General features: G+C 38.3%; 1 protein-coding gene across 1 annotated transcript in view; it reads right to left on the minus strand.

Moving 5' to 3' along the window:
- LOC110676099 (growth hormone secretagogue receptor type 1-like) overlaps positions 1–20,203 on the minus strand; it is a 50,028-nt gene extending 29,825 nt beyond the window's left edge. The window contains exons 1-4 of the mRNA XM_021842635.1: positions 19,302–20,203; positions 6,493–6,635; positions 6,239–6,333; positions 4,283–4,401 (exon numbers count right to left, since the gene is read on the minus strand). Coding sequence (XP_021698327.1) covers positions 4,283–4,401; positions 6,239–6,333; positions 6,493–6,635; positions 19,302–20,024 — 1,080 coding nt within the window. The 5' untranslated portion in view covers positions 20,025–20,203. The remainder of the gene's footprint in view (positions 1–4,282; positions 4,402–6,238; positions 6,334–6,492; positions 6,636–19,301) is intronic.
- Positions 20,204–21,882: the final 1,679 nt, after the last annotated feature.

Consider the following 21,882-nt stretch of genomic DNA (forward strand, 5'->3'; position numbering starts at 1 on the left):
GAATGTCCAGTTTGTGCAGGTTTAGAGGAAACGGCGGAACACGTTTTGTTCGTGTGCCCGCGTTTCCGCACAATGCGTGACCGCATGTTTGCCACATGCGGTCGGGACACGACTCCGGACAATTTGGTCCAGAGGATGTGTGCAGACGAGTTTGGCTGGAATGCCGTTTCATCGGCTATCACCCACATCGTCTCGGAACTACAAAGGAGGTGGCGAGTGGACTCGAGGAGTGTCTAGTGCAAACGCTAATCAACGCTAATGGTCCAAGGGTTCGCAGTCGGCTACGTAGGTCATACCGGTGCCCTACGGTCGAAATCGACCCTTACAGCGATTAAGTGGCCGTGGGGAGAACATTCTGGTAGCGCTGCTGTCGTGGCACCGGCCTACTGGGTTGGATACGAGCCTCTGGTTGTTCGGGGCAGGTGGAGGCCCCTTCGTCAGCAATCCCAGCTGGTGCTAGCTGATAGGGCCTGAACCTTCAGTAGGTCAAATTGCGAAGCCGGCAGTATCAGTTCTTGATACCTGCGGTGCAGCTGGGCGCGGGCTTAGTGGTCGACCCTGCCCGCTTTCAGCGGACAACGAGAGGTGAGGACCACCCGGGAAGCTGGCAAAGCGCCAGCATGCTACCTTGGTGGACTCCCCTAAGCGTGTCATCGATGTTCGTTGCTGCATGGCTACGCAGCTAACCTGAAGGATGCGATGTGCAATAGCCCCTCTCCGAAGCAATGCCTTCTTGGTGGTCCCGGAGAGACGAAGGGTTTGGCGGCAATGGAAATGGTTTAGTGGGTCGGGGGTGTAGTCCTGTTTACTGCTTGCATGTAGTAAATGGTCCCCAACCCCACACTCCCGGACCTCGGTCCGGAGTCTGTTGAGCAGATTATCCCCCCATTGCTTAGAAGGAAAAAAAAAAGAGGTATACGCAGGACTGCAAGACTGGCCTCTATGGTCAAATGGCAGCGTGCGTGGGACAGTTCCACCAAGGGAGTGTGGACTCAGAGGTTGATTCCGAGGTTAGATATCTGGGTCAATAGGCGCCATGGGGAACTCACATTCCACCTGACACAGGTCCTTTCGGGCCATGGTTGATTTAGACAGTATCTACACCGAGCCTCTGGTTGTTCGGGGCAGGTGGAGGCCCCTTCGCCAGCAATCCCAGCTGGTGCTAGCTGATAGGGCCTGAGCCTTCAGTAGGTCAAATTGCGAAGCCGGCAGTATCAATTCTTGACACCTACGGTGCAGCTGGGCGCGGGCGTTGTGGTCGACCCTGTCCGCCGTCAGCGGTCAATGGGAGGTAAGGACCACGTGGGAAGCTGGCAAAGCGCCAGCATGCTACCTTGGTGGACCTCCCTAAGCGTGTCATCGATGTTCGTTGCTGCATGGCTACGCAGCTAACCTGGAGGTTGCGATGTGCAATAGCCCCTCTCCGAAGCAATGCCTTCTTGGTGGTCTTGGAGAGACGAAGGGTTTGGCGGCAATGGGAATGGTTTAGTGGGTCGGGGGTGTAGTCCTGTTTACTGCTTGCATGTAGTAAATGGTCCCCAACCCCACACTCCCGGACCTTGGTCTGGGGTCTGTTGAGCAGGGGTAACTTGCAACAATTTTCAACTTCAAAGCTATATGGATGAAAAATTTAATTTTTAAAATATACATTTTTAATCCTACCCCTGATGTGGGGTAACATGCAACACACAGTGCCATCTAAAGTACACTATTAAAAATTTAACCTATATTGTGTTATTACGATCATTCAATCATTTTCTGCAGTAAAAGCATGACAACAATCAGAAACAGGCTACTCTACTCTTAGAAAACTTATTATTATTGATTGAATTATGAATATTAAACCAATTCGATAAAAAACTTCATTGGCATTGCATAGGGTTTCCCCCGGGGAATTCTAGCATATCATAAGTCTTAACAGTTATTGGAAAGCCATTCAAACGTTTTAATGCAACTTTTATACAAATACAATGGTATTTTAGGTTATACTTCTTATAACTTATATGTTATACATATTTAAATTAAAACGACGTATCACATATTGAAATGTATGTCTTAAAATGGTTTCTCTTGGTGTTTTGACACAACTTTCATCATATTTCATGTAGACAGTTAGTTCCCAATAGCAGATCTGCAAGTTAATTTTAATACAGATATTCAACATTATTTATTATTATCATGAAGAAAATAAAACTAATTCTAATAATAAAGATATTAATGTAAATTTTTTAATATTTAGTACCAAAAGTGTATTGAATCGAATAAGCTATAAAAATTATAATGTTACTGAACAAATATATGTTTAATTTTGCCTTTTCATGTGTTTTCGATGATCAACGCCAGAAATATCAAACAATTGAGATCAAATTTGCTGTTGCAAGTTACCCCACAAGGGTAGTTAAAAACGTTTTTGGATTTTTATAGTATTGAAGCATTAAATTATCAAAATTTTAACATAGTCAATTTGTACACTACTAAGTACAGTAACTGACAGCAAATGCCTCGAATAACATATTTCTACCGTTTGTGTGATACGTGGGACGTTTTTCAGCATCAATTTCATACAACCTAACGTGTAATATGATGTTCACCTCCAATAAACCAATCAAAAAAGAAACAATACCCAAACTCTCGCCTCTTCTTTTGTATACCTAAGGTCTATTAATGGCGGAATAATTTATAATAATTCATCTCAATGCTGAACGAAATGACAATTATGTTACATGTCGAAGTGGTGCAAGTTTCACCCCTGTTGCAAGTTACCCCGTTTGACGGTAACTCCGGAAGGGGCCTACCTCCTAGGCAAAGTAACCCTTTTGCCAAGGGGGTAGGCCCCTTCCTGAGTAACGTATTTTTGTAGACGGCGTCGAACAACTTACAAAACATTTTTTTAAATATTTTATACGGAAATTAATTTTAGCCTTATATGCAGTAGTTTTCCACTGGCTGAGAAACAATCAGCTGAACCGGAGAGGCAGAACAAGATGATCAAAACAAATTGTAAATCCCTATGTACACGCACACTGTAGTTTAGATTTTATTTCTAGACAAACATCAGAGAAGGGCCCAAGAAGTAATGGTCTTCTTTTAAAAACGTTGCTGCTGAGTTCAGTTCAACACGCTCACGCAAACTAACATAACTATCAGGAAGACCAATGTGTAAGTACTGGTGCTCTATTATGACAAACAATAACGGCGCTGGCTGCGTCCGAATGCAGCTTAATTTAGGGATGGGATGGAAATGTTGACGTGCTACTTGCTTTATGGCAGCCGAGGAATCCTCTGCAAGTAGACACTGGGAGTTTGGATATGGGAAAGGTTTGGGAAAAGGATTCGATTTGGTAAACGATAAATGGATAATCTTAAATTAATGCGCCTAACCGGATTCGCGATATTACTCGATAAAAGCTTTGAACGCCGAACAAGTGTTCGTCGCTCGCCCCACAGGAGCAAGCGACAAGATCAAAAGATCAAACACTATTAACGCGATCCGCGATACTATTCCACCGCGGTACGCGAACGACCCCACCGTCCAACCCCGCAGGAGCAAGCAACCAGGCCGAACGATCAAACACTACTCTCAAACATATTAAGGTCCCAAAACATTTTGGGCAAAATAAAATGACAGCTTTTAATTTTGTCAAGACTGAAAAGCCAATCTATCATCAACAAAAAACTACAGTCGAACAACCAACGTTAAACAATTCGTTCTGTATTTAATGAACAGATTTTCCCAGAAATCATGTTGAAAACACTTTGGGATTCCTCGTAGATTTCTTATAGAGTTCCCTGAGTAGCAGATAACTAAATTTGTATCTTCTTCTTTCCGGCCTTAAGTCCCAAACGAGACAGAGCCAGCTTCTCAGCTTAGTGGTTTTATGAGCACTTCCACAATTATTAGCTGATAGCATGTTTCTCTTTTTTATGATAAAATTTGGAGCATATAACTAAAAGCAGAAAAAGCTACTTAACAGACCGTTTTAGTTAAAAAGAAAGAATTTACAAAAACTTGCGTTTAATATAGTGACCAAGTCTATAAAAAGATACATACAACCAGCTCTGAACTATGGGGATGCAACAACAACTCCAACCAGCAGGTATTACAGTTAACACAAACCATATTGTATTTCATGTTGTTCATGGGAATTATATTTGCAGTGTTTACACATACATCAGATTTATTAAATCAATGTGATAGATTGATGGTTATGGGTCGGAGTGATACAATAACACGCTTTAGCTTTTCCCCGACCACACCAAAAACCTATCTTATCGCACGTACCTCGATAAACGCACGGACACGCATCAGATAGCTCGGCAAGTTGAGACAGACGAAAACCGACGACACAATCAGCAGCATTTTGGTCACTTTCATTTGTGAGTTGACCATGCGACCAATTTCTTTTATGGAATGATAAAGAAAAACACCCTATTGGTCTTGTATCGTCCATGGGAAAAGACAGTCAAATATGCTTTTCACGGTGTGTCTGAAACCGTGATTAACGGAAAAAAAAAGTTATTCGCCATCCATTAAATATCCAAGCAACTTCTCCTTAAAAATGAATGTATTGCAACAAGGGAAACAAATTTTATTGTGGTTTAAGGGCTTGGAGTTATTTTGAAGGAGATTTCCCCATGCTTTATCATAGTAAATGAACCAAGTATCAAACTTCAGCTAACAGAAGGCCGGCTCCAAAGGCACGTTACCCACACTAAGAACAGCGTAGCGGTTGAAAATACCATATGAGAGGGTTAAATTAAATACACAACGCCACTTGATTTGTGCAGACTAAATTCTCATTTATTTCGAATATTTTGTGCATTCAATTTTACCATGGCACCACTTGCACAGTTAATATTACTATATCATGGTTAAAAACTTGCAGCAGACCAGAATTGAACCGAGGATCTGGCGATTGTCATCGCACAGTTATCAATACGGCTGGATTGAGAGGGAACAAAACGCAAATGAAAAGCGTTGATGATAGCTCAATCGAGGTCGGAATGGTAAATTTAGAAACTCGTTCATGGTTCTCATTACTTTAACGCTTGTTTCAGTGCACCAATCGTGAAATTTCCATCATCATTAGACCTATTCATATTTTAGAAAATGTCTGGAAACTCCCCAGTCAACCAATACATTGATTTTTCATTGCGAAATGAACTTCTGGCCAAAATATTACTCAATTTAGAGTTAATTTACGTGTGCTTCAAATCAATTATTTGTTTGTGGGCTATTTTCACGCTTTAAAAAATCATAACTACCGAACGAAACATCAAAATTTATGGGAAATACCTCTACATAGTAGTTTATCCAATTATACGAACTTATCCCGAACACGATTTTATGATTGGAACAAGTTTTAAGATAGTTTGGTTGAGGTTTGTATCTCGAGGTTCTTGAAAAGCTCTTTTTTCGGGAAGTGTTTTAACTGAAAAGCACGCCTGTATGAAAATTTCGGATTTTGAATTCCCAGACAATATGCATATCTAAAAGTCAATCCCGTTCAAAATTACCATTTTTTTACGAAAATAAATTGTAAAAAATAGATAATTATGAAGCACATTTGTAAATCTGCTGTGGGTGAGCCAAGAGCACCACCGTGATCTCCAAAGAATACGAAAAAATGAACACGTTAGCACTGCCTTTTCTCAGTCGATGAGGATGATTGTTTTCAAATCGTTCTAAATGATCAGTGAAATGCGATCAAAACAATCATCAATCGGAAAGAAAAGGCAATGCTAACTTGTTCAATTCATTCGTTTTCGATACATGTGTCATGCATGATTTAACTATCATCAGGTTGCGATGCGGTGTTCGATCTTTTGGTTTTGATTTTCCACATGGTAGTTATGATTTTTCAAACCTTGAAATAAGCCCAAAAACACATTTTCAACTTGAAGCATACTGAAATCTTTATCAAATAAGCTAAAAATTTGTCCAGACATTGTTCTTGGCATGAGAATTCCGAATACTGCTTGACCGGTAGATTTCCAGACATTTATTTAAATATGAACAGGTCTAATCACCATTTTTGAGCTTATTTTATCATATCCCCGAAACAAAAGAGTCCAAAACCTTCTAGTTACTATAGTTTTCGTCCTCCTTGTTGATTTTTTTTAAATCCTCAGAGAAGATGCTTGGATACTATATCTTTCAAATGGTGGATGCCAAATTGGCGGACACTTTTCTTCGTTAATAACGGTTTCAGACGCACCGTGGCTTTTACGTTCTTACCGGGCCTCTGCTTCAGAACGTTGTTGCGTCCATTCGGATGGGGACAGGACCTCTGCATGCTGAGCTGTCTGCGGATTTCAAAACTGGAGGGCTTGCTGAACACGGTTTGCCAGTCAGTGATGTGCGTGCAATAAAACGGACATTACCAAATGTAGGCGGTGATAAACTTTGTCACGCACCTCGAAGGCCATCAATGAGCGAGTATTGTTAGTTCCCATCCATTTTCCCAGACCTGATCACGTCCATATACTTACCGCCGGATTAATGTCATGCTTCTGCGAAGGCCGGCCACCCGCCAAACCGTGAAACCCGTGATGGAGTTCAACACGAGGATGATCGTAAATGGCACTACAAACACGATTACCGTGTCGAGGTAATTGAATATGATCATCTGGGGCTGCAAATGGGAAATAATAAGGAGATAATAATCCAATAAGATACATGTGGATGGTTCAGTATTGTTCTATTCAAGGAAATAAATAAATGAATGGGACTTGGGACTAGATTACCATTATCAATGTGCACAAATCGAGAGTTCAAAGTACAAAAATCAATAACGGCGCCGGCCATGCCCAATGCGGTATGTTAGTTGGTTAGTTAGCTTTTCTCTGGGCATAGAGTATCACCGTACCTGCCACACAATATACGAATGTGAAAATGGCAATCATGGCAAACAAAACACTCAGTTAATAACTGTGGAAGAGCTTTGAGGAACACTAAGCTGAGAAGCAACTCTGTCCCAGTGAGGACTCATGTCAAGAGGAAGGAATATGTTAGTTGGACAACCGCATTGCCACAGACCGAATATACCCTCTCGTGGGATAAGGTAAGAATTTCGACGTAACCAATGATTGGTGATGCGATCAATGATATATTTCTCCTGAACGATAAGTAAATTTTGTGTGTTTCACTGTGAAATGTATTATCCAACATTACCCTGCACCAGTCCTCATTTAAACTAGCTACAAATTGCTGTTCATTGGAATCGTGTTACTCCTGCCACATCTGGTTAGATTTCAGATTAATTTCATCCAAATTTATGCTCAAGTGAGAACACGAAACATGCAGTCAGCATACGTATATATTTGAACCATGCACTGCAGTTGTAAACATTAGGTATAACCATTACTATCTTCTTCCTACCCACTCAATCAAATCTCGTAAATACGTAGTTAATTACCGCCATTCATAACACGAGGCTTTATTTTGTCGCAGCAAGCTCAAACATTTAATGAATGAATTGGATTGCACATTCCGGTGCACACTGGGCCACGAACAGAATTTAGCCAGACAAAATCTCTAGCTCTCTAAGTCAAGCCTGAATCTTCAGGACATCCTGTTATTCTTAACCCGCTGTGGTAATGAGCTATAGGCTCTCTTTACGCTCATGCGTTTTGCAGTGCCCTTTTTAGGGCGCTGTTCGAACCCATTGTGGTATGGAGCTACATGCTCTCATTTCGCTTATGCGATCTTCCCTCTTCAAGGGACCCCACTCCTATTTCCTCCCATCTTTCCCTTCCCTTTCCTCTCCCATCGGGTAGATGATGAAATAGGCTCAAATATGGCGATGGCACAAATCTCCCAACTGGTGGGGAACGTGCCTTTGGAGCCGGCCTTCTGATACCTGATTAGTTGGAAATTTCGCCACATAGGTGGCGCTGCGATACAAACTTTTTTATTTTGCGCCCTAGAGCTTTCGCGTCTGCGGCAAAGTTTTAGAACGTGCAAAAATACGACAAGTTAACGAAGAAATAAAAGTTGTAGGACTTCAAATAACAAAGTTATGCTAATCAATGTGTAAATCACATATATTTAACTTTTTTTTATACTTTTTACGTCAAAACCGTAAACTGTTTCATTTCGCCATGGGCCACTTAAATTCGATAACATGCATGTACTGCATGAATAAAAATCATGGTTAAACTTATCAATGTTCCAAAATACGCTATATTTTATCTACGAAATGTCAAAGAATGTCGGATGTATATTTTGATATATTTGTTACATCTGAATTCAAAATAACCGGCCATATAAACTAACGTGTGAGTATGTATTTCCCCACGTTGAAAATTTGCACGACAATCTATTCGTCAACAAAACGAACAATATTTTTACAATAATTTGTTCAAAAATTTAAATATTTAAATGAAACTAAGTTTTTTTTTCTTACAGTACATGCATGTTACCGAATTTAAGTGGCGCATGGTGTTTAAAATGAAACGTTCAATGATTTTGACGTGAAAATATGAAAAAACGTAAAATATAAGTGATTTACACATTTATTAGCATAACTTTGTTATTTGAAGTCTTAGAGCTTTAGTATCTTCTACAACTTGTAGTATTTTTACAAGTTCTAAAATTTTGCCGAAGACGCGAAATAAAAAAGTTTGTATCGCAGCGCCACCTATGCGGTGAAATTTTAATTAGCTTCTATCATCAAATTAAAGGACAAACAAATTCAAGATAAGTTTCTTTTGACACCAATCCGATAAAATGCACTCCTAAAGCGCTAGAGGTTTTGTCTGGCTAAATTCTGCTCCTGGCCCAGTGTGCGTTGGATTTTGTTTCAATACCAGCATACACAGCAACGTTTAAAATGATCTTTATTGTCTTCACAATCACCCATAACAATGTATTCAGCAACTATAGCAAGATAGTATTATAAATCTTAGAATCATTACACATGAAATAGTTAGTTACAATAGATTGAACCGTTTTGGCCAAAAAACTGTAATTTATGTCACACACCACATAAGAAAAGAGCAAACTTTTCCAGGGTCATTCGTCTCAAGCACATGAGTGCCTAGGAAAAATGGAGGAAATCCATCGTTTTTCGGAATTGCTAGAACTACCCTCCCCCCTCTGTCATGCGTTTTTCAATACATTATACATGCCTTGTCACATTTTTGTAGGCATCCTCCCTCCACCAAATGATGGACGCCAATTTTGAACAATCCCCTAGTGTTCAAGCATGGGAAAATTCACTCACTCGTGTGCGCAATCCCGATGAATCGCAAATGATTGATATAAACCGTGGAGAGAGCACCAATCCGCTCATAAATGGGAGACACGAAAGAACGCGTTCGCCATTCAATCACTGACTGCGTTTGGCGGAATGTACGGATTTCGCACTCACTGAATCATTTCGCCGGGTGTATTCCCAGTCAGTTAGCGTTCATCAGCTCTTGAACACTCATCAGTGCGCATCGTACCTTCGTGCTGTGCGTACACGAATTCTCTCTGCACTTGATTTTTCTTACAAAACTACCTGGAGAAATAAAACAGTATTTTTCAGTGCTAAAAAACAGTACTTTTCAGTGCCAAAATTAAAAACGGTACTTTTCAGTGCTACTACCCTTTACGATCCTGGTTTGGACCCGTGCCTTGGATTTTTCGTTGGACCCGTTGGCAAAAGCTAGCGGTGGCAGTGGCGCAACCAAGGGGGGGTTTTGGGGGTCAAGCCCCCCCCCAGAGCCGAAAAAAATAATGGGTAGCCAAGTATCTTTTTGAAATTCAAGCTATTTGCCAGACCTTCAGAGTATACCAATTTTTTTATCTTTAAAGATTATAGAGAACAAAAATTTACGAAAGCTCTTGAAGTATTTAGCTGCCGGTGGAAGCATTTCGGACCCATTAGGAACTTTTGACAATTTTGAGATTATGTAGGTGAGCAATTCTCGCTGAAACCAGGCCGCCATCGGCACCCATCGTTAGAATTCCAATTTTATGTCACTGATCGCTAGCTTTCGATAAAACTTAAGGGTGGTCCTTTTTGTTTTCTCAAATTGGTGGACCCCTCGTACGCCAGCTAGCTAAACAGTTTGCAAAAAAGCCCATTTTTTGATAAATCTTGGGTATTTCTTCACGTGATATGTCTCATATTTCCCTTGGAACACATACCAAACTTAATGGCATCGTATAGAGAAAGGATATAGCTTTCATTTGAAGTTAAAAAAAAATCCGGCGGCCATTTTGAATTTGGCCGCCATCTTGAATTTTGTTAGAAAAATCGTTTTTTCACCATTAGCGCACCGCTCGTTTTGAATTCTGAGATCACCATCAGAAAGCTGAGGAAAAATTGTGTAAGATAGGCTACAGAAACTAGGTGTGCAATGGTATTTACCCTATGAAATGAACGATTTTCTAAAACATGTTCCACGATTTTGACGTATATGGCGAGTGCAATCAATGCAAACATCATTTTTGGTACAACAAAGATACAAGTTTTCAATAGTTGGTGTATTTTTCGAGTCAGATGAAGAATAGGAGTATTATTTAGAGTGATAAAATCTGGCGGCCATCTTGGATTTTGACGCCATCTTGATTTTGACTAGTAGAATGAATTTTTCACCTTGATAGCACTCAGCATGTCGAATTTAGAGGTTTCCAATAAAAACAAGGTTACGTATACTCTTCTTCTTATTATTCTTCATTTTCCTGACGTTACGTCCCTAGTGGAACCGAGCCTGATACTCAGCTTTATTAGTTATAAATACAGGTTATTAAATAGGAATTTTCTTTTATAATACGATTTTTAATAACAGAATATTTCTTCGACATATCTTTCAATTCAGTTATTATAAATTAATAAATTTAATGAATAAAAACCGTCCAAAAACATTGATTGAAATAACCAAATTTTTTTTTTACTATATGCTTTTTTTGTCATCGAATGAAGTTTATAAATTGTGCGTTGGGGTGAGAAGCAGGCTTTGTTCTAATGTGGACGTAATTCCGAAACTCAGGTGAATCATTTTGAGTTTGGAAAATCTGGTGGCCATCTTGGATTTCAACGCAATCTTAGTTTTCAGCAGTAGAATGATTTTTTACCATCTCAGCGCTCTTCATGTTTAATTAATTAAAAATCTCCGTTAAAAAACAAACAGATTCTTTATTTCTTATCTTATTTTAGCTGTTCAACAGATTGTTCATTTCTATCAATGGTTAGACCAAATAAATGAAAGAATTAATGCTATTTTTCAACTCGCAGATATGCAGAACAATCATTCAGGTGGCAAATAAGCGTTAAAAAATTCTACTTGTTAATTTATTTTTGAAGCTTAGGGGCTGGATCTATTCCAGTAGGGACGTAACGTCAGGAAAAAGAAGAACAAGAAGAATAGTAAGTGTAACGGTGGCATTAAAATTCAACATGTTGAGTGTTATCAAGGTGAAAACTCATTCTACTACTTAAAACCAAGATGGCGTCAAAATCCAAGATGGCCGCCAGATTTTTTCACTCAAAATAATACTCCTATTCTTCATCTGACTCGAAAAATACACCAACTATTGAAAACTTGTATCTTTGTTGTACCAAAAATGATGTTTGCATTCATTGCACTCGCCATATACGTCAAAATCGTGGAACATGTTTTAGAAAATCGTTCATTTCATAGGATAAATACCATTGCACACCTAGTTTCTGTAGCCTATCTTACGCAATTTTTCCTCAGCTTTCTGATGGTGATCTCAGAATTCAAAACGAGCGGTGCGCTAATGGTGAAAAAACGATTTTTCTAACAAAATTCAAAATGGCCGCCAAATTTTTTTTAACTTTAAATGAAAGCTATATCCTTTCTCATACGATGCCACTAAGTTTGCTATGTGTTCCAAGCGAAATATGAGACATATCACGTTAAGAAATACCCTATATTTATCAAAAAATGGGCTTTATCGCAATCTGTTTAGCTAGCTGGCGTACGAGGGGTCCAACAATTTGAGAAAACAGAAAGGACCACCCTTAAGTTTTATCAAAAACTAGCGATCAGAGACATAAAATTGGAATTCTAACGATGGGTGCCGATGGCGGCCTGGTTTCAGCGAGAATTGCTCAGGTATGGATCATAAATAACATTTTTTTTCTTGAGTGTATCATGAAATTAGGGTGTTCATTCAAAAAAGATTAGAAAAATATTACTCGGATTTGTCTATTAGAAACATGGATGCATTAGCGTCCTACTACAATAGTAAATGAATCGCGGATTTTAAAGGCATCCAAAAATAAAGTTTAATAGTTGCTTTAATGTGTTATTACTTTATTACTATCAGGATTGCCAATTCTGTATGATCAGACAATTAGGTTTCAATGATTTTTATTGCAAGTTGCTGCGCTTGAAGATTATTTGTTGAAAAACTTGAAAACATTTAAGGAACTACACAGAAGGAGAACAGCTGAATAGCATCACGCTAATTTATGATATTTTTTTTTCAATTTCGTTTTACTATGCAATAACTAGAACATATTTTAATTCTTTTCATAAAATATAACTTCTGAAAAATATTTTATAATTTGCTAAACCCCCCCTAGAACCAAATCCTGGTTGCGCTACTGAGCGGTGGTAATCCTTCTTGGACACCGTCTTAGGAGGTCTCGTCTTCTTTCGTTTATTCACTAAACATGGTTGCAACTACAAACAAAAGGAAGAGTGAATCTCTGAATTCACAACTTCCTTCCAAAAAAGTGGGATTTAAAACTGTCACTTACCCTGGTAAGAATGGAAGAAAGGACGTTTCTCCGGAATGCGAACTTTCTTGCAAGGGTGAAATGGATAATGTTGATAATTGCATCGAAATGTGCAATCTGTTCGATGCTCTAGACAAAATTTTCCGAACACCAAATCTAAGCAGTCTCTAGCCCAGGCTCTTTGATTCAAGTAAGGAAGCAAAGAGTGCCGCCTATCGTGGTCAGTTGTTCCGAATTTGCGGGATTTAGACAGGAGATCTTGAACTCCATTAGGGGAATCAAGGTCTCCTTGCAAATTACAAAAAAAGGAGACTGTCGCGTTTTGCCGGAAACTCTTAAAGATCGCGAACTTCTTCTCAAACATCTTGAAGAAATGAAGCACATTGGTTTTGCTTATGACGACAAAACTGAACATTTGTTCCAAGTCGTCTTGATAGGTCTCTCAAGACTATAAGGGATAAGAAATGGAATAAATGATTTACTCGGATTTTCTTCAGTCCAAGTCATTATGAAAAAGAGAGCCCAATTGTTCTTTGTTCGGAAAGGGCTTTCTCAAGAATATTATTTAGTTCACTTTAACAAAAAAGAACTAAATAATATTAAAGCTTTAGAAAAAGCAAAACTTATGTTCGATGTACGTGTGACATGGGAACATTACCAGAAACCTGGCGGAAATTACCAGAACCCCACTCAGTGCCGTCGGTGCCAAAAGTGGGGTCATGGTACAAAAAATTGCCGCATGGATGCTAAATCCATGATTTGCGGAGGTTCTTCTCATGCTAAGGACGTCTGTCCTGTGAAGAAAGATACTAAAAAGTTTGTATGCGCAAATTGCGATGGCAACCATAAGTCCAACTTTTGGGATTATCCTTCGCGAAAGTGAATCGTTGAGGCTCGTACCAGGCAGATGAACGGTAATGCTTTTCATTCCAGAAATTCCCCTGGCAGAATTGCAAACAATGCTCATTTTTGAGTTAACGTTCTCTTGCTTAAGAACCATACTGATCAGGTGAATTATAATCATGCTCATTCACTAGCTAATTTTAATCTGTCGGGTAGCCGTTCAAAACTTTCGAATGGATCTACTCAAGCAAACTCGTTTGCCGATATTGTAGCAGTCAGTTACAACTCCCCACCTTCAAATTGTCTACCTATGGATAACCGTTCGAATTGTTTAAAATCATATGAACGCAGGAAAAAATTATCAGGAAATGCACCTACTTCTAGTGAAATGTCTGCCTCTGATTTTGAATTTTTAACTGAATAATTGAATCGAATGATTGATGCAATGTTCAAAAGCACCGCAATGGTGGAATAATTTACTAACAATATTGTTATCGGATTACGTTTTAATGGATCCAAATATTTTTTTAATATTTTGAATTGGAATAGGGTAGGTGTACCAGTTATGGACATAGTTGTTCCCTATTTCGCCATACGCGACTACATTAATGTATTCGTATTTTTAAAACTTTTGTGTGTTGTAGTAGTTAGATTTAAGGTATATCTTGATGTGATGAAAAAATTGATTTAAAATGTGAAAGTTATCAAAATTTCACATATGGCCAAATAGGGTAACACTACCCTACTTGTTCCTTAAATGGTAAAGATGACGAGCTGTTTAATTTCTAGAATCTAGAAACCCGAAACTATTAAAGATCGTGAACTTCTTCTCAGACATCTTGAAGAGAAGAAGCACAATTTTTTTACTTATGACGACAAAACTGAACGTTTGTTCAAAGTTGTCTTCAATGGTCTCTCAAGTGACTATAAGTCACCTAAAGAGATCAAAAATGGAATAAATGATTTACTTGGATTTTCCCCAGTCCAAGTAATCATTATGAAAAAGAGAACCCAATCTGGCATTGTTCGGAAAGGGCTTTCTCAAGAATTTTATTTAGTTCACTTTAACAAAAAAGAACTAAATAATATTAAAGCTTTAGAAAAAGCAAAACTTTTGTTTGATGTCCGTGTGACATGGGAACATTTCCAGAAACCTGGAGGAAATTACCAGAACCCCACTCAGTGCCGTCGGTGCCAAAAGTGGGGTCATGGTACAAAAAATTGTCGCATGAATGCTAAATGCATGATTTGTGGAGGTTCTTCTCACGCCAAAGACGTCTGTCCAGTGAAGGAAGATACCACCAAATTCATATGCTGTAATTGCGGGGCTAACCATAAGTCCAATTTTTGGAATTGTCCTTCACGCAAAGGGGTCATTGAGGCTCGTGCCAGGCAGATGAAAGATAATATCCGTTACGATAACGGTCGTTTCCGGAATTTGCCTGGTAGAGTATCGAACAATGCTCATTTTTCAGTTAACGATCGCTTGATCATGAATCATACCCATCAGGTAGATCATAGTCATGCTCATTCACAAACTAATTTTAATCCGTCGGGTAGTCGTTCGAATCATTCAATTTCGAATGTATCTACCCACGGTAAATCCTTTGCCGATATCGTAGCAGGAAACTCGAACTCCTCCCCTGTTCGATCCATGGGTACCCATTCTACTTGTTTCAAATCAAATGGAAAAAACCCTACCGCCACAGGTAACTCCGCTTCTTCGTCTACCGGAAATTTCAATGGGAAATCACATGACATGTCTGCCTCTGATTTTAATTTTCTAACTGAACAATTGAATCTAATGATTGATGCAATGTTCAAAGCCACCACTATGACTGAAGCAGTCCAAGTAGGTGTAAAATTTACAAATCAAATTGTTATTGGATTACGTTTTTCTAATGGATCCAAATAATAATTTAAATATTTTAAATTGGAATGCTCGTTCTCTGAATGGTAAAGAGGACGAGCTGTTTAATTTTCTTACAGCTAATAACGTGCATATAGCAGTTATTACCGAAACGTATTTAAAACCTGGATCTAAACTCAAGAGAGATCCTAACTTTTTTGTTTATCGTAATGATCGACTTGATGGGGCATGTGGGGGAATTGCAATCATCATTCATAGGCGTTTAAAACATCAACTGTTTTCATCATTTGAAACTAAAGTTTTTGAAACTTTAGGTGTTTCTGTTGAAACACAGTTTGGTAAATATACTTTCATAGCTGCCTATTTGCCTTTTCAATGCTCTGGACAGCAAGTTAATTTGCTAAAAACTGACTTGCGTAAATTGACTCGCAATAAGTCAAAAAATTTTGTCATTGATGACTTTAATGCCAAACATCGGTCATGGAATAATTCTCAAAGTAATTCCAACGGCAGAATTTTATTTGATGAGTGCTCTTCAGGATATTTCTCAATTCAATACCCTGATAGCCCTACATGTTTTTCCTCTTCTTGAAATCCATCTACGATTGACTTGGTCTTAATCGATTCTAGTCATCTTTGTAGCCAATTAGTTACTCATGCTGATTTTGATTCTGATCATGTCCCTGTTACATTTCAAATATCACATGAAGCGATTCTCAATCCTATCAGCTCCACTTTCAATTATTTACGAGACGACTGGAATATATATGAAACGTATGTTGACTTTAATCTTGATGTTAACAATTCTTTAGAAACTAAAATTGATATTGACAATGCTCTTGAAACTTTAACAAATTCCATTGTTGAAGCCAGGAACATTGCAATTCCAAAATGTGAAGTAAAATTTGAATCCGTGATTATAGACGATGATCTTAAACTCTTGATCCGTCTTAAAAACGTGAGGAGAAGGCAATTTCAGCGCACTCGTAATCCTGCTATGAAAATTATTTGGCGGGATTTGCAGAAAGAAATCAAAAATCGTTTTGCAGATTTAAGAAACAAAAATTTTGAAAATAATATTTCTCAATTGTACCCTGGCTCTAAGCCCTTTTGGAAATTATCTAAAATCTTGAAAAAACCTCAGAAGCCAATACCGGCATTGAAAGAGGAAAACAAATTATTACTAACTAATAGTGAAAAAGCTCAAAAACTTGCTATGCAGTTTAAAAGTGCGCACAATTCTAATTTAGGACTTACTAGTCCAATTGAAAATCAAGTTACTCAGGAGTTCGAAAATATTCTCAATCAAGAGAATGTTTTCGAAAATGCCTGGGAGACTGATTTGGAAGAAGTGAGAACTATTATTTATAAATTCAAAAATATGAAAGCTCCTGGCGATGATGGAATTTTCTACATCCTCATCAAGAAACTTCCAGAAAGTAGCTTATCATTTTTAGTTGATATATTTAACAAATGTTTTCAATTAGCATATTTTCCTGACAAATGGAAAAATACTAAGGTTGTTCCAATTTTAAAACCAGACAAAAATCCTGCAGAAGCTTCTAGCTATCGTCCAATCAGTTTGCTTTCCTCCATCAGTAAACTTTTTGAAAAGGTTATTTTGAACAGAATGATGGCCCACATCAACGAAAATTCAATTTTTGCCAATGAACAGTTCGGATTCCGCCATGGACATTCGACCACTCATCAACTTTTACGTGTAACAAATTTGATCCGTTCCAACAAATCTGAAGGCTATTTTACTGGTCTTGCTCTTCTAGACATAGAAAAAGCATTCGACAGTGTTTGGCATGAAGGTTTGATTGTAAAATTGAACTTCAATTTTCCAACATACATTGTTAGAATAATTCAAAGTTATCTGTCAAATCGTACACTTCAGGTTAATTATCAGAACTCCAGATCAGAATGACTTCCTGTAAGAGCTGGTGTTCCTCAAGGCAGCATTTTGGGACCAATATTATACAATATTTTCACATCTGACTTACCTGAGTTACCTCAGGGATGTCAAAAATCTTTGTTTGCGGATGACACAGGCCTCTCCGCCAAAAGACGAAGCCTGCGTGTCATCTGTAGTCGATTGCAAAAAAGTTTGGATATTTTTTCTTCATACTTGCAAAAATGGAAGATTTCTCCTAATGCTTCCAAAACTCAACTAATAATATTCCCACATAAACCAAAAGCTCTTTATTTGAAACCTTCAAGTAGACATGTTGTCACGCTGAGAGGGGTTCCAATAAATTGGTCAGATGAAGTTAAGTATCTAGGGCTCATGCTAGATAAGAATTTAACTTTCAAAAATCACATTGAGGGCATTCAAGCCAAATGTAACAAATATGTAAAATGTCTCTATCCCCTTATTAATAGAAAATCAAAACCTTGTCTTAAGAACAAGCCTTCAGGCCAGCCATGTTGTATGCTGTACCAATATGGACTAGCTGTTGTAATACCAGGAAGAAAGCTCTGCAGAGAATTCAAAATAAAATTTTGAAAATGATTCTGAAGCTTCCTCCCTGGTATAGTACCAATGAGTTACATAGAATATCCAATGTTGAAACATTGGAGCAAATGTCAAATAAAATAATTAATAATTTCAGGCAAAAATCGTTACAATCTTCTATTGCCACGATTAATGCGTTATATGTTTAGGTTAAGTTAGGTTAAGTATATTCAAAGCGTTTTTTTTTTCTCTTATAAGCAGGTGAAATCAACTCACCTGTAAAAATTCTGAACTGCTACGGCAAATGAAATGTAATATGTTATAAACAAAATGTTAATAAAATCTTAGATTTGTTTCACCAAATTAGGATGATAGTGTTGTCTAATAACACAGAACACCTAGATATAAGAAATAATGAATGTAATGTTTGGAATGATACTAATAAAGAAATTAAAAAAAAAATAAAAAATAATAATACAAAAAAAATCTAGAAACCCTTCTACGATTGATTTGGAATCAACAGACTCTAGTCCAGGGATGGGAAATGTACTGTAGCAAACATATACCACCTCGACATTCACATTTTTCTACACGACCATCAAAATCCAAAGCAAACCATGACCGTTCAAAACAAAAAAATGTCACGACTCTTCAAAACTGTAGTCTTCTTCTTCCCAACGTTTTTTCAAACCCGAATGCGAAATGACTCGAGCACAGTGGTGACACGATTTTTGCGGTTTTCGGGGTTTTGCATTTTTGCTCGATAAAGGCGGCATAAAATTGAACTTGTTTATATGCATCGCAACGGTATGGTTGTGCTCTTGCTGTTAGCGCTAATAGATTTTAAAATTCTGAACTGCTACGGTAAATGAAATGTAATATATTTTTTTTACAAAATTGAAATGAAAGCTTAATTTAGTTTTATCAAGTTAGGATGATAGTGTTGTCTAACATAACGCCTAAATATAAGAAATGAAACGTTTGAAATTATTCTAATAAAATTATAAAAAACAGCAGGTGGAAAGAACAAATTGTACTGCATATGTCCCACTTGCCCCGTTGAGCGGAGTAATTACTTAATTTTTCAGACTTTGTTTTCAAGTTTTTAATATTTCGTGACTATCACTTCCCATTAGCGCAAATGACAGCATATATACTGTCGTTAGGGCAAGGTCCATGTTAGAAAAAAAAACAAACACAAAAATAAAAATGGCCTATAACACGTCATAGAACGCACTTCCACTGTTTTTGGCTATACACTACCACTGGATCTGCCACCCTCCGTTAAATGTTCACTTTGCACCTCTTATGTGTCGTGTTCATATATATTTTACAACAAGAAATAGAATTCGTTGGCAATTCGTTCACAAAAAACAAGAAATATTACATTAATGTGCTCATAGCAGTCACTTAAATAACTCTGTTTTACCTTATATTCTTCCCGTACATCACAGATAGTAGCATTGGTCCGTTCGGAGAATTGTGGTCCCGCGAAAAAGATGTATGGAGCACTATGTAATCCTCCAAGAAAGGTAAGTCCAACTATAACCAGCTTAGCTCTTCGCACTGTGCACCAGCTCTGGCGTTTCAGAGGATACAGTACGACTATGAAACGCTCGAACGTAAACGCAACCACATACCACACCGATAGAAAACTACTTAAACCACTGGAGAAAGTGAACAACTGACAGTACACCTCACGCGTGTAGATGTGAATCTGGAAGAAGCTCAACCAAGTCACGAACAGTCCCAACAGGAAGCACGTATCACTGATGCCAAGTGCGGCCAGGTAATAAGATGAGGATAACTTCTTCAACTTTGTATTGAAGAACACCAAAACCGACAGGATGTTTCCTATGCTCCCACTAACGACCAGTGCTGGAGTGTAATAAAATGTGAGGAAGTCCCCAATCATGTAACCCCACTCCATGGCAGTTGATGGATCCGTTGGATATTCCAGTGTCGCCGAAGTCCTGTTCCCGCCGGGCAACCGAAACCCTTCACGACGCACATCTCCACTGTCGAAGCACAATTTCAATTGAAACTCGTTCAAATTTTCCACGCTTCCTTCACAAAAGTCGAAACCATCGTTATACTTTAACTTCTCATAAATCAACGAAGAAGAATTTCGATTTGCCATTGAGCCATTCATATTTAATTAACTTCCGCACTTTCAACACTCTCGTATTAGCGCCTCGGACCATACACGAGCCGTTCACATTCTATTAGCTTGATGCAAGCTTGAACTGACTTCTAACTTCCGGAGCATTTCTCCCAACCATGGTACAAAGAATCCGTTTCCTAAGAGACGACTTGTCCTACGACCGGCTTATCAACGACTGAGGACCTTTTCGCCAAAACAGCATGATAAATAACCCTTTGCGAGAATCACACGAAGAATGGATGAAGCTCTTTGAGTTCCCGTGAACCAAATCCGGGACGCGCAGACTCCAACTTGCCTTGGATCCGAACCGATTCCAGTGATGTTCATGAGCTTCATTCAGATTGCTGGTCAAGTTCAAGTTTGCTTCAAACACCAGTTGCCTCCAGAATCTGTCCACGAACGGAAGGTGAATCTGTTGCTTGGTAATTTAATATTCTGAATAAGATTTTTGGCGGTCGTTAACAACGAACGCAACGGTTTTTTCATCCACTGCCAATAATTCAAACGGAACGAGAGAAATTCCAGACACATGTGGCAGACGTTTTGAAAAATGAAAAAATCGTGTCGGGCAGACCAAACGAGCGGCAATTTTCCATTCAAGAGGCTTCGTTATCGTGAATTGTCTGTTGTATTGATGAGTGGAATTTTAAGATGTCTTTTCTTTTTTTTCCCACGCGGTAAGTGGGTGTCTCTAAGGAGATTTGGGTTTGGAAAATTGGCCTTTTTATTGGAAATCGGATAAGTGTTGGTCTAGCTAGATGCTCATTCAATTATGGGAACGCTTGCTTGAAATTCATTCATGCGAATCACATGCTGCAATTTAAAGCCATTCCTATGAATACTGTCAATCAATGCGAATTAGAAACAATGCAAACAGGATAAAACGATTTCAGTGAATATTTCTGTTTCTGTTTTTGGAGTGGTATACTTTCTTTTATTGTTTTGGTAGGGTAGAAGCATTAGATTTCGCCCCCCTAAACCATGTAATCGCAGAAATAGTTAATTTCTGACTCTATTAACCAATATCAAATAAAGTTATTGGGCTTATGCAACTATTCATCTATTTGTTTACGATGATCAAGCTGCAGAGTTATCCAAAATAAAGTTTTACCATTGAAAAAAGTATAATTTTTGGATTGATGGTGTGCTTTGATTTTCGTCCCCCCAAATTCAATCTTCGCCCCACACCCCCTTTTCATAAGTTGCCACTTTTACAGTCTGGCATGCACGATGATACTTCATGAACAAGGAAGTCAAAGAGAATTTCCACTACGAAAATATGCTGAACCGATAGGTAATCGAACTCAGACACCTTCAGCATGGATTTGCTTTGTAGCCGCCTACTAACGAAAGGTCCTGATTTATGCTGTTGTAGCATTTATGTGAAATATGTTGTTATTCCCAGGAATTCGAGAAATGATCCTATGTCAGAATGTCGGAATCAACTCCGATATGTCTGAATTACGAAACAGCACTTCGCTCACTAGACTATCTTAATATTACCATGTATTGCACCATATATTTCGCACCTTCATAATGTACATGATTTTCCAATATTTCAAAATAATTATATCAAGTACCGTTATTTTGAATGAAATTGATTATTTTCAGCGTTTTCTTTAATGTTAGCAGTGCCAAAAACTGAATGCGGGAAAAAAGTATTGCGGTAAACCCAATTAACTCATGTACATAGTGGTAGAAATAATATTAAAAATTAAAAATCGGTAGATCCCATATCGTTTCCCAGAGAGCCGTAGCGGTAAACGCGTAGCTATTCAGCATGACCATGCTGAGTAGACCTATTCATATTTTCAAAAATGTCAGGAAACTCCCCAGTCAACCAATA

The sequence above is a fragment of the Aedes aegypti genome, chromosome 2 (genome assembly GCF_002204515.2).
Source record: "Aedes aegypti strain LVP_AGWG chromosome 2, AaegL5.0 Primary Assembly, whole genome shotgun sequence".
Lineage (NCBI taxonomy): Eukaryota > Metazoa > Arthropoda > Insecta > Diptera > Culicidae > Aedes > Aedes aegypti.